The sequence below is a fragment of the Cryptotermes secundus genome, unplaced genomic scaffold, assembly GCF_002891405.2.
Source record: "Cryptotermes secundus unplaced genomic scaffold, Csec_1.0 scaffold375, whole genome shotgun sequence".
Classification (NCBI taxonomy): Eukaryota; Metazoa; Arthropoda; class Insecta; order Blattodea; family Kalotermitidae; genus Cryptotermes; species Cryptotermes secundus.
The window spans coordinates 182,410-195,950 of record NW_019731222.1 but is presented as its reverse complement, the minus strand read 5'-3'; the positions used below and the strand labels follow the sequence as shown (position 1 = coordinate 195,950).

Below are 13,541 nucleotides of genomic sequence, written 5' to 3'. Positions count from 1 at the left end.
GCACTAGAACACAGTGGCGGTCCAAATTTAATATAAAATTATGCATAAATATTTTTACGGTTGATTAATAACCATTTCTCTTAAATTGTTAATTAACATTTTGAGCCTTTTGTATAAGATGTGGTAGTAAAATATTATTCACGTCAAATTAGCCTCAGATTAAAAGGATTTATAACTTACTGCTTTAAAACATTTGAAGGGCAAGCCGAACATTGAACAGGCATCCTTCTGAAAGGAAGTACTGTGTGTGTATTCAATGAGATCTCGGTATGGCGGCTTTTGTTCCCGTAATATGTTGAAAATAGAATCCAGTAATTTTATTAATAAAGGTGTAATTATATACATCACTACCTGACGACGAGGCAACCTTGAAGATGTAAATAAATTTTAAAAACAAAAATTCATATGAAGATGAAATGTTAAACTCCAAATTTAATCACTAAATCATTAATCGTCACCTGAATTTTGGAACGTTCTGTGTCCATCCACTCCAACTTCCGAGGAAATACTTTTGAAGTTGAGCAAGCAAGCATAGTTTAATTGTGACCTAGAATTAAATACAGAAATCTCACACTTGCAAATGGAGCACACCCATTAGAGTATGTCGAGATAGGGCAACGTAATACATAGACGAAAAACAGCGCGTTATCACATTTCGCCCAAAATTGGACGTAGAACAATCCAGTACTCAGGCGATGAAATGTACAAATAGAAAAGTAAGGAACGTTGATATGCATGGTTCGTATTTCTCTAAGTCACGATTCTTGTATCACGTCCCTAGCCCCACATTGTGGTAATACTTCAATGTGTGCAAATGTGCTCTTCACACAATGTGTTCCTCACACATTCTGTAATGGAAATCTTCAGACGGCAGTCGATATTTGATGTGTCCGCACATACTAATGAATTCGTAGATTTTCATGAAACTCAACGAGACAGGCATGTCAATGCTACCGAAATACTTTGCTTTTAGCTTCCCTTGACAGTCAGTGTGCGAGCAAAGGACAGCATTTATTAAATGGTAGCACAGTAAACCCTGCACATTCATGAAAATTCCTGTAAACTTAAGCGAATGTAGAATTCGCATGTATTGAGCTCATAATTCAGTGGGAAAAATTGATACTGGGTTTATGCCACGACAAAAAATAGATAATATAAACATAGGCAAAAAGTAGTAAATAAAATGTATGTATTCAGACATAAGGGCCGCATTTGCAGTTGTGTGGACCCCGAGGCAATTAAAATTTGGAGGCCTCAGTAACAGAAAATTGAGGTTATGATATTTTTTTTTTGTTTGTTTCTTGTAATAACAACAAATGCGAACTACCTTTGTGACTTTAGAGAAGGAAATGTCTCAGTAAAACCTGTGGATTGTATTTCTGTCTTGTAGAAGCAACCGTGCCAAACGCAGTGGCCGCGCGGACTGAGGCGTGAACTGTCATCGCTCACTCGGACGCTGGGATCGTGGGTTCGAATCCCATTCAATGGCATGGATGTATGTGTGTTCGTGATATCCTGCGTGTAGGTAGAGGTTCTGCGAATGTCTGGTCACTCGCCCAAGGAGTCTTAACCGTTTGCGTAAAGAATTATTAACGAAACTGAAGAAGAGACCAGGGCCCAACGAAGTGATGTAGAGCCATTGATGAATAAATGAAACGCTACAGCACTTCTTAAAGCAAAAACTGATCAATCTTGCGCAATATGTGATGAGTGTATTACTGCATAATGCCGCCAACTTTGGCGGTATATTATCAAGGAAATTAGTTTCTGCATTGTTGTCGCCAATGTAGTGAATTTCAGACCGTGAAGTGTGTTTGACATTCGTTTGAGAAATGAATTTCACACCTCTGGTATGCGTTGCCTTGAACATTACGGAAAGAAATGTTAATACTACCAGGCCGTACCGTTGCATTTCCTCATGACCTGATTTCCAGACCAGAATTCATCACTTCCCCCACTGCCTATTAATGGGTTCCATATTATTAGATTTCATTATTAACCATTGTACTCCAGAGTATAGAAACGATTTGGAGAAAAGTTTTCGGATTTGAAATTTCAGTACAAAATTATTTTACTACTTAGTGCCAGCTTGAAATTCTCCTCTATAGACATTTATCTGCAGAATCCTAGCCTTTCAAGAAAAGCGGTCCTTAAGCCAGTGACTGACAACTTAATGTATCCAAGCGATTTGCACGAATAAGGCCGCGCCATAGCTCAAGTGGTTAGTCGCTGGCTTCCCACCGCGGCGGCCCGGGTTCGATCCTGGGGTCTGGTCAAGTGGGATGTGATGGACAAAGTGGCGCTGGGGCGGGTTTTCTCCAAGTACTTCGGTTTCCCTTGCCAATCTTCATTCCACCAAATTATCCATCATAATCACAAGGGGAAGGCTACCATAGGCCAATCAGTGGCCGCCGTGCCGAGTGGACCCAGTTGGACTCCACCCCCCACTAAGCGAATTAAAAAAAATCTAATCAGGAATAACTGGATGGGCTTGTAGGGACCTCAGTTGATTTAGGGCATTAAACCAATGGACTAATATAGCTCGAAGCATCTTTACGATTGAGGTTAGTGCAAGGCCATATGTGAGCGATACACTGGAGGTTATTACCATCGTGGTTGAGATAAGCATGAGAATTATATGCGTTCATTCTTACCGCGGTTTTTCGATCTTGATACTCAACTTCCATCTTGAGTAAGAGTTTTCTTTTATAGGCGCTTGGTAAGAGTTTCAGTCATATCATCTAAAAATTTGTTTTGCCAGAAGTTCGAAAAGGGACACTGTATGATAAATTAAATAAATGATCTATTTGAATAATTATTCTTTTATATATCATATGTCTTCAATACTTTAATTGATGAATGGGAAATTTTATGATATGGTAGCACTGGAAATATTTGTTGAAACTAATGGCGATTATGGTATAAGTTATCAAGACAGAGATATATCTTAAGAATTTAGAATACTGTAGTTTACTTAGAATTTTCTTATCTCTACAGACTCAGGGAATATTAGATTTTTCTTTCCTTGCCTACAACATTAAGATACATGCAGTTTATACCACCCCCACCACCAGAAGTTAGCATGTAACAAACATAAGACAGATGCACAGTTATATAACTACTTTGGGGATCTATAAGTGGATGATTTAGCAAAAATATTGGAATACAAAATTACATAAATGGGTTACAGGGATGAGGCCTTGAGATAGGGTTCAGTGATGGACTCTTGTTAACAAAGTACTTATCCTTTGGACAGTAACAAAAGATAAAGGATCTGCTTATTAACTTTCTGACATTGATGATTAATTGCCAGGAGACTGAATTCTGGTTAAATGGGTATTCATCTTTCAGATTTCTTGCCATTAGTTCACCTTGCTAAGCTGCAGTGAAATGATTTTACCTTGCATCAAAATCGCAGATTAAGTCACAACAGAAATAGTTAAATGGAATGAAAGACTGTCAATTGGTTAAGTAAATGGTTTGCAACACACAAAAAGTAATCTTGCTTTTTGGTATCTGAATCATTATAGTATGACTATTATATACGTTGTAGAGAACTGTTCGAAATAAATAGGGATAATCTAAACAATATAGGTTGTGAAGCCAGCAGGTATTTCAGGATTGAAAGGAGGGAACATCAGAAAGAAAAATAAATGAACTTGCAACGAATAGTAAAAACATGAACATTAAAGACCTGCATAGAGGAATAAATGAATTTAAGAAAGGTTACCAAATTAGAAGTAACTACTTTTTTTTTTTCTTGGGGTGGGGTGAGACTGAGTCCACTTGGTACGTTGGCCACTAATTGGCCTATTGTACCAGCCCCGGATGATAGATGATGAATGTGGAGCAGTCGGTGGAATGAGAGTTGGCAGGGGAAATTGAAGTACTCAGAGAAAACCTGCCCCAGTGCTACTTTGTCCATCACAAATCCCACATGTCCTGATCTGGGCTCGAACCTGGGTCGGCCGCTGTGGGAAGCCAGCAACTAACCGCTTGAGGTATGGCATGACCCCTAGAAGTAACTTAGTAAAGAAATAGAATGGTGCAATGCCTGCAGATTCCCACAACATTTTGAACAGGTGGAGGAACTACTTCTCTCAGTTATTGAATTAACACAGGATCAGTTAGGTTAGTGAGATAGAAACTTATAGTTGAGCCGTCAGTACCTGAGCCTAGTCCTTTTGAGTTTGAAAGTGCTATTGAAAAGTTTGAGAAATATAACTTGCCAGGTGTTGATCAAATTCTGGTAGAAAAGATCAAGCAGGAGGTGAAATATTATGGTGCAAGATCCATTAGCTCGTTAATTGAATTTGGTGTAAGGAAGAACTGCCTGATCAGTGGAAGGAGTCAATAGACGAGAGATGGGTCCTAAAATGAGCAGAAAAAGACAGTTTACTAAAGAGGGTATCCATGAGTTTAATTATTTATTGCAGAAGGAGTTATGGCTGGAGAGTTTTTCAATCTCAGATGCAAGTGCTAGTTTTAATGTTTTTATGGACACGATCCTTTAGTATTATAATATAGCATTTCCAAAAGAGACTGTTTATATGAAAATGTCAAGGAAAAACAAATGGATTACCCAAGGTATAAGAAATTCTGGTAAAAGGATGAAACTGTAAAATGGTTTTAAAAAACAGCATAATCTGTCTAGGGACATGCTGAAATATATCACCAGATATAAAAAATTTATAAGAGTGTTATAAAAGAAGCAAAAAAGATAGCAAATGATAAGTATGTTTCAAAGTCTCAAAATAAAATGAAAGCTATGTGGCATTTAATAAAAAATGAAGTTGGTAAGTCATGTTAGGGTGACAAGAAAATCCAACTGTTTAGCAGTACAAAAATAATATCAGATCTGCAAAGTGTGGCAGATATGTTAAATAATTTCTTTGTTGAAATAGTTGATGACCTTTAAGTCAAAACAACAATAACTAACAAAAAAGAAAACAATGGAAGAAACAAAGGATAAACTGCTGCCCTAATTTTTCCATCCAGTCACTGAATATGAAATAGTGTGTGTAACAAATAGCCTAAAAGGTAAATTATCTGCAGGATATGACGAGATACCAGCTTATCTTGTTAAGAAATGTATAAATTATGTAGAAAGACCCCTGGCTCATATTTGCAATGCCTCATTGAGTTTAGGCACCTTCCCAGATGGATTAAAATTAGGTAAAGTGATACCTCTGCATAAAAAAGGGGGAATATCATGATATTAAAAACTATAGACATATCCATTTTATCAGCCATTTCCAAAATATTAGAAAAATTAATGTATAATAGGCTAATGCCTTTTTTAATTTAAAATAATATATTAACAGGGCCCAAAATGGCTTCAGAAAGAATAAATCAACTGACACAGCAAGTCAGTCTTTTATTGAAAGTATACAGGAGGCCTTAGATAACGGCCTATATGCTACAGGATTATTTTTGATTTATCAAAGGCATATGACGTAATAGACCATGATATACTATTAGAGAAACTAGACTCATATGGCATAAGAGGCGTGCCAAACATGTGGTTCAGGTCTTATCTGTCAAACAGACTCCAATATGTAGAAATAAAAAACACTGACCGCAGTGTCAAAACCAGTTATAATTCATCATGTAGGAAAGTGAAGTATGGTGTACTACAGGGATCAGTGTTGGGGCCGCTTTTATTTTTACTATACATTCCATCAAATTCTCCACAAATAAGAATATCTAACTAATTCTAAATTGTAATCAGTAGTAAAAAATTGTAACTATTGTAATTTTAATCTACTTATATATCAAATTGTTAATATTCAGAATTAACTTGACTTGTCATATATCATGTACAATGATCTACAGTGACGAAATCAATCAATCAATCATTAATGATCTTACAGAAAATGTTCAAGGAGCAAAGCTGGTTTTATATGCAGATGATACCAATTTGTTAATTACTGGAAAAGATGAACTTGACCTTCAATAGAAGATAATGAATGTTATGAATGAATTAGGAACATGGTTTCAAAAAATAACCTTGTAATAAATACTAAAAAGACATCTGGCATGTCATTTCATTAAAACAGCGGAGAGATCCGTTAAGACCACAAATAGTTTTTAATAATACAGAAATAGTATATCAGTCAGAACTGAGATTTCTTGGAATTCACATGACAGAAACCTTAACATGGTGCGCTCATGCTCAATTTCTGAAAGCAAAGCTATGCAAAGTAATTCATACGGTGAAAATATTAAAAGAAATAATGAGTCCATATATGATAAAAATTATTTATTTCTCGAATTTTGAGTCATGTATGAGAAATGGTATCTTACTGTGGGGTGGGGATAGGGAAATTAAAAGCATTTTTAAATTGCAAAAGTGGGTTCTTCGAGTGATTAGTGGTATTAGTAGTCGCACAACATGTAGACAAATTTTTAAAGATTACAGTGTTTTAACATTACTTTCTCTGTATATATTGGAGGCGATATGCTTTATCAAAAAGTACAAGGCTTTCATGGCAATAAATTCAGACATTCATAATTATAACACACGAAGAAAATTAAATTTTCATGTACAGCACTGTAATACAGCTCTTCTTAACCGTTCAGCGAGGTTTGACGTGTATGTTTCGTCAAGGTATTTAAATCGTCTGGGGGGTTCGACGTCAATGTTTCATCCAGCTGCACACCTATGTTATAACGCCCATAATAACTGATGGTTTTGCTGTAGATTGTTAGATTTTTCGCTGGCCTGTTGTCAGGAGAACTATATTTAAGTGTGTGATAAATATGGGAATTAGTTTGTATAATAAGGTCCCCAATCAAATAAAACAAAGGTAAAATTTTAACTCATTTAAAAGGGAATTAAAATCTTTTTTGCTGAAACATTCCTTTTATTCTGTAGATGAATTTATGTCTTTTGATTCTTCAAGTGTGTAAATGTAATATACAGCTGATTAATCTGTTGTATTTGTGTAAAGACAATGAAATTAATGGTAACTAGATCTAGATAATATTATTCAGATGACAGACCCCCTATATTAGGGTGGTACAGTGTATACTGTAAAGATATGCATGAGAATTAGATGTAAAACTGACAATTTCCTTATCCAAATAGTTGTAATACCTGTATGTATGGATTGTTGAATGATAATAAATGATAATGATAATATTAAAGTGGATCTTAGTGAGATAGGATGAGGCAGTATGGACTGAATTGATCTGACTCAGGATAGGGACTAGTGGATTGCTCTTGTGAACGTGGTAATGAATCTTCATGTTCCATAAATTGTTTGGAAGTTCTTGAGTAACTGCACATCTGGTCGCTTCTCAAGAAGGACCCAGCTCCGTGGAGTTATTTGGTTAGTAGAGGAATCTTTGTGCAAAGTTCAGTATATCATTTCAGACTAAATGAAATAAGTCAGGGATACTATTTAAAATAAGCTACAGCAGTCTTTTCCTTAAACCTTTCCATGTTGTATGTAATCCCACTTGTTTTCATCTAATTTGTTGCTATATGCCCTGTTTGATGAGCATTGCAAATAAGCCCCCAAAAAACAAAATTGTTTTGTCAAGTCATTAATCACAGTTTTCTCCCACATTAAATTTCGATAACTAATACTTCCAGGATACATACTATTTTAGGGTAATCGTACATACTTGTAAACTCATTTTCGATAATATGCTGTATGTACTACTGCGTTATACCTGTTAGGTCCCAATTTGCCTAATATTTTAAATATCAGCCTAGAATGGTAATACATTTTGTGACACATTACCTTTATTAAAATACAGCCACATAGGTTGTATGAACCTTATACTAACTTCATTCTTTTTTAAGTTTTTCCATTTCATATATTTTCTGTGCTTATGGTCCATAACTTAATTATTCCAGTATTCCATCTGTCAGTGTTTAATGAATTCCTTGTAATCATCATGTTGTTGTTGTTGTTGTTCTTGTTGGTGGTGGTGGTGGTGGTGGTGGTGTTTTGTCTGTCTTCTACATTTCCCTGTTGGTATCTGATTAGTTGGTCATTTCATTCATCTTTGCTTTCAAATTCCTTCCATTTGTTTACGCATTCATAACAGTGTTCATTGTTTTCATTACTCCTACTGTATTTCTCTGTTTCATTTCAAACCATCCCAACTGCACCAAATTAAGGTTATTTTTTGTAATTAAGTGCTTACTTTCATTGATCAGATTGTACCTAGTTAGCCATAAATATTGCTCCAAACATTAACCCTTGCTAATTCCAGCTGTCTCATTTTGTAACCAGTACTCTGTTCCATACATGCATTTACTTTAAGATACTGCATAGTCTATGCTTTGTTTCTTTCCATAAAATGTGATCAATTGTTGGGGTTGACTGCTGGCACTTTTACCTTAAACTCAAGGGGTCCCAAGTTTGATTCTGGGTACATAAACCAACTGTCCTAACATAGCTTTCTTTTGTTATTTACCTCAGTTTGTCAAACTCAATGCCAGGATAGTGTTAGAAGAGACTATGATTGGTTTGTTCTTCATCCTTTCTAAATCATTATTAAATGGGCTGGAATTGGGTGTAAATGCTGGTAGGAGCTGTTTATTTAGTTCCAGTGATTCTTTTTAATGGAGTCATTTCCAGTTCCTTACAGTGTCATAACTGTCATTTCAAACAGTGCAAGCAAGAACATACTCTCTAACCTGCATCATAATAATTTACATTATAACATATATTGATCACAACAAGGCTTTCCTGTGGATTTCAATCATCTGCTGAGCTCTGAAAAACCATTTTCACCCATGATTCACAAATATCCCCCTGTCTGATCATGTAGTAAGGGTTTTCAAATCTTGAAGCTGCTCAAACTTTGTAATATATCCTATTTATGTAAGTGTTTAATATTTTTTTTTCCTAGGCACTACAGCCCCAGTGGACCTAGGCCTACCTCCATGAATTTCTCTGTTCACGTTTAATCTCTGACAGTACTTAAACTGCAGTGCTACTTTTGTAATAAATTAATTAGTTCAAGCTGAAGTACTTTTCTTGCAAAAAAGCCAAATGACTTACAAGGCATTATTATCCTGTTTTGGTGCTGATGTTGGCTTTACTGCAAGAGCAAGTGGCCTCCGTAGTCTAGAGGTAACGTTCCCACCTCATGACTCGTGGTACGCGGGTTCAAATACCCGGCGGAGGTTGTCGAATTTTTAAGGGCGGAAAAATTCAGGGAACAAGTCCTCCGGGAGAGACTTTAAGCTGTGTGTCCCGTGTCGTAACTTTACAGCACGTCAAAGAACCTCATATCCCCAATGGGGATCACTGAGCCAAATTCCAGGACGTTTCCCGCCCAACAATAGCCTCTAAGGCCTCTGATAGATGGGGGAAGCATTATAGACACCGCTAAGCAAGTGGCCGAACTCACTTGCTCGGCGGGACTGATGGTACGCACCATTTATCGTTAGGGTAAAGAGACTGGTAGAATATCAGAGAGGGAAGCACAATAGATCAAACTGGTTGCGGTGCATGGGGAAACCCACCCTCTCTAAATAACTAATAACTACTGAAAGAGCAAGACACTACAGTGCTTTTCCCAAGAAACTGTGTATGCTTTAAGTGAAGACCAATTGTACAGTGTGACTACATAGGTCTGCATCACCTACCAGTGGGCATACCATTCTGGTACATACAACTTCATATAACCAAAGACAATATCTCTGTCTTGTACGAGAAAGAATTCAAGTTGGCAGATTTTATTACATCTTCAGACATTCAAACTGATCTCAAGTCAGCTGACCACACTGTATTCAGTGGAATGATAAATTTGACTTAATTGGACTTGACAGACAACTCGCTACACACCTTGCAAACTGGAGTGTTTTCTGGCCTACAGTCAGTTTAGAAACCGTATTTGAATAAGAATAAGATAAACAGCATTCATGAAGATGCTTTCTGTGCTTTATCAAGCTTACAAATGCTTGACTTAGGTGAGAAAAAGCTAAGTTTTCTAGAAGCTGGCACATTCCAGGGCCTTAGCAACTTAACTGCAGTCTCACTAAGACAGAAAGTGATTGGGACATTTTCTGACCACATGTTTGAAGACCTGCACAAGGTCGTGTTTCTTGATCTCACTGGTACCAACATAAAGAAGCTGAATGCTCAGAATTTGTTGCAAGGAATGGAGAGTTTGTTAGTAATTTATTTCGTTGATAACAATTTAACATGTGGCTGTGAACTGAAAGACACAAGGCTTTGGTTTGCAAACAATAATGTTGGCAGCATTGCTACATGTGCTAGTTTGACAGGGCAGTTATGGATTGTACTGAATCACACAAGCTGTTCACTTTTTGAAACTGGTGGAGTTCCAAAAGCTCTGATGTATATTCACATAGTTATGTTGGTATCTGAGGTACTACTGGCAATAATTATGTTTGTTTATTATCGTCAGCGTTCAGAGACAGAATTCCATAAGAACCAAAAATCTTATATACAGCATCAGAAAGTACCAACGAAGGCATTAGATGATTATTAAACCTGATATTGGTTAAGCTATTGGAGACTGTACTTTAATTTCAACCTCTTAGTGAAGTACAGTTTTTTAAATTTCTTAATTATGTAATTTTTTCCAGCATGCTAATTCCTCTCTTTTAGGTTCAAATATTCTTCCCGGCATCCTGTTCTCAAACATCTTGAATCTATTTTTATCCCCTAATGACAGACACCAAGTTCCACATCCGTATACATAAGAGAGAGCAAAATTATACATTTATATAATCTTTATGTTTTAACATAGCAGGTGGGAAAGGAAAAAGATTTGTAATTGAATGACACCAGGCATTCTTCAGAAATAATCACTTAATTTCTTTGTATCAGCAGTTTTGATTTGTTACTTTCATTTCCAAATTGGTCCAGTGATTGAGGTTAGCTCTTTCTAAGGATCCCAACAGAGTCTCCCCCCTCATCTGAGAATGGAAATTGTTCCAGTTTCCAGCACGTTATGTTTTCTAATTTTTTTAATACTGGGTGATGGGCAAAGTCCAAAAACCCAGTACTTTTGAGTGATTTCCAAATATGTTAGCTTTAGAGTTATAGCACACAAATATGAGCCACATCATTTTTCTGTAATAACTCTTATTGTAGAGGGGGCACATGGTAACGTAAATGGTTGAGGCAATATGCTACAAGCTGGAAGATCATGGGTTCAAGTCTGAATGAGGTGAATGTTTTCAATTTACCGAATCTTCCAGCTGCACTATGGCCCTGGGGTCAACTCAGCCTCCAACAGAAATGAGTACCAGGAATCTTCCTGGGGCATAAAGGGCAGTGAGCATGTAAGGATGACAATCTTACTGCCATCTGTGAGCTGATTGTCTAGAGAAAATGTGGGAGCTTTGACGTCTCACAACCCTATAGGCCTTCACGGTCCGTTACAGGGGTAGTTTTACCTTACCTTCTACCTTTACTCTTATTGTAGATGTTTCATAAGTCCTTGGAGCAGTCCTTATTGAGAACCTAACAGTTGTTCAGCTAATCAAATTTCCCCACATCTTAAGGCACCAAAGGGTTCCTTTCTGTGTTCACAAGAGTCCACCAGCAATCTGTACTCTAAGCCTGATGAAAGCAGTCAACATTCTGCAACAAACATCTGAACTTGGTTGTCATACACTGTGTAGGCAATTTCATGGAAGAAGAGTCGAGAGTGGTCAGTGAGGTTTCTCAGTACGGCATGCCTACAGATCATTGCTTATAGGTATCACAGTTTGATACCAACCTTCACAAAATGTATGACGCATTTGTAAATAATGTTGCCTTACACTGCCTTGGCCATGCCATAGCTCAAGCGATTAGTCGCTGGCTTCCCACTACAGTGGCCCGGGTTCGATTCCGGGTCTGGTCAAGTGGGATTTGTGGTGGACAAAGTGGCGTTGGGGCAGGTTTTCTCCAAGTACTTCGGTTTCCCCTGTCAATCTTCATTCCACCAATTGCTCCACAATCACCCTCACCTATCATCTGGGGCTGGTACAATAGGCCAGAAGTGGCCACAGTATAAGGCACTTAGTCCCACCCCACTAGCAATAAAAAAAATAATACACTGCCTTACAACAAAGAGATTCCTATAAAAATGCACCTGTGATAATTAATGCAGAAGAAATAATATCATGTTATCTCTTCTGTGAATATGACTGCAACAGAGCAATTTTCTGCTACAGCCACATAGTGGGTGGAGCTACTGTTGCAGTTAGAACCCATTTACCAATAATGGCACTCAGAAAGTAGCTCCTCCAAAATAGAAGTCCATAGCAACACAGCTACATGTACACGCTTGGCAGAAAAGTATTACTTTCTAAACCAAAATAAGGTAATTCCCAATAAAAGTAATATATTGTAGCATGCAGACCTGTTGTTAGTCAAACACCATGAAACAAGTAACTATGAAATAGCCGTTGCTAGGTAACAGCTCTGCAAACAGACAAAAACGCAACAATTGCACTGCAATAGAGATAATGTGCTTTCTACAAGGTCCGTGGGGAGATGCTGTAAGCAGAGCCAGTTAGCTGTTAGGGACAGAAACCTCACCCAGCTCATTCCTTGGCTGCAGCCATGCAAAAGGACAACTACAAATGAGAAAAGCACAATGAGCTACTGAGGATCCTCTGGGAGGACATTCTTCTCTAAGTACACCTCTCAAAAGCAGTCCTACACAGCTGCACTTTGTAAAGACAGCAACACCAGCAACCACAGGCAGTGCATACAGATGGAAAAGCATGTGGCACCCCATGCAGCAGCATCTGCCATAGCAGGAAATTCAGAAAAATGGTCTGTCAGTAGAGGCTCCCAGTTTGTCTAACAGTGACAAGTTAAAAGTCACCACTGTTATGCAACAGATCATCATAACAGAGCTCGGTGAAGCTGTCAGAAAAAGACAAAATAATGGTCACACACAAAAATGGTGCTTAATGAAACAAGAAGCTACAAGGGTTTGCATAATTATTGTATAAAATTTAATAAAACAACCAGGTTTTAATAGAAGTAGTTCTTTAATTGAATACAAAATTGATAACATTATATTACAAAGTAAATGTTACGTTTTTAAGCCCTTGAACATTCTTGCCAATAAGAACTTTTCAGCAGAGTCCCCACGGCTGGCAGGTGGTTTTACAACCCTTACATGATTGTAGAACTTTGCAATGTCCTGTTCCAATCTGTTGGATTCACGCCCATCCCATATCTTAAGTAGGACAGATCCACCCACATACGATACCTGCAGAGCAAAGCGCAATGCAGAATATGCCAAATGCACAATATTCTCATGGTCTATATCACGAACACCAGTTGCATTTGGAGCCATGTCACTCAAAACAATGTTAACTTTCTTGCCATTCAGCAGTTCCAGGACTTTCGCTTGGGCAGAAGCTGCTGTGAAATCCACACCACCCATCAATATGGCGCCTTCTATGGGGTATATTGGGTTACGATCGACAGCTATAACTTGTCCGGCAGGCTTCTTGGCATCTGTAAGAACACAACTGACTTCAACTGTAAGATGATCAACAAGATGTGGCCAAAGGTATCTCTAATGTAAAGTTGCAG

General features: G+C 37.5%; 2 protein-coding genes across 3 annotated transcripts in view; one reads left to right on the top strand and one right to left on the bottom strand.

Moving 5' to 3' along the window:
* Window positions 1–2,268, top strand: part of LOC111866484 — an 86,963-nt gene extending 84,695 nt beyond the window's left edge. Inside the window, exon 4 of one of the 2 annotated variants that reach the window (XR_002843158.2) lies at window positions 1,391–1,462. Coding sequence is in view for 1 of the 2 variants with exons in the window: in XM_033752273.1 (XP_033608164.1) it covers window positions 1,391–1,525 (135 nt within the window). In the remaining variant the exon portion in view is untranslated. Of the gene's footprint in view, window positions 1–1,390 lie in introns of both variants that reach the window. The other variant, XM_033752273.1, reaches the window with a different exon arrangement.
* Window positions 2,269–13,032: 10,764 nt separating this feature from the next.
* The window catches only part of LOC111866490 (rRNA methyltransferase 2, mitochondrial), a 4,720-nt gene continuing 4,211 nt past the window's right edge, over window positions 13,033–13,541 (bottom strand). The window contains exon 2 of the mRNA XM_023855481.1: window positions 13,033–13,463. Within this exon, the coding sequence (XP_023711249.1) occupies window positions 13,033–13,463 (431 nt within the window). The remainder of the gene's footprint in view (window positions 13,464–13,541) is intronic.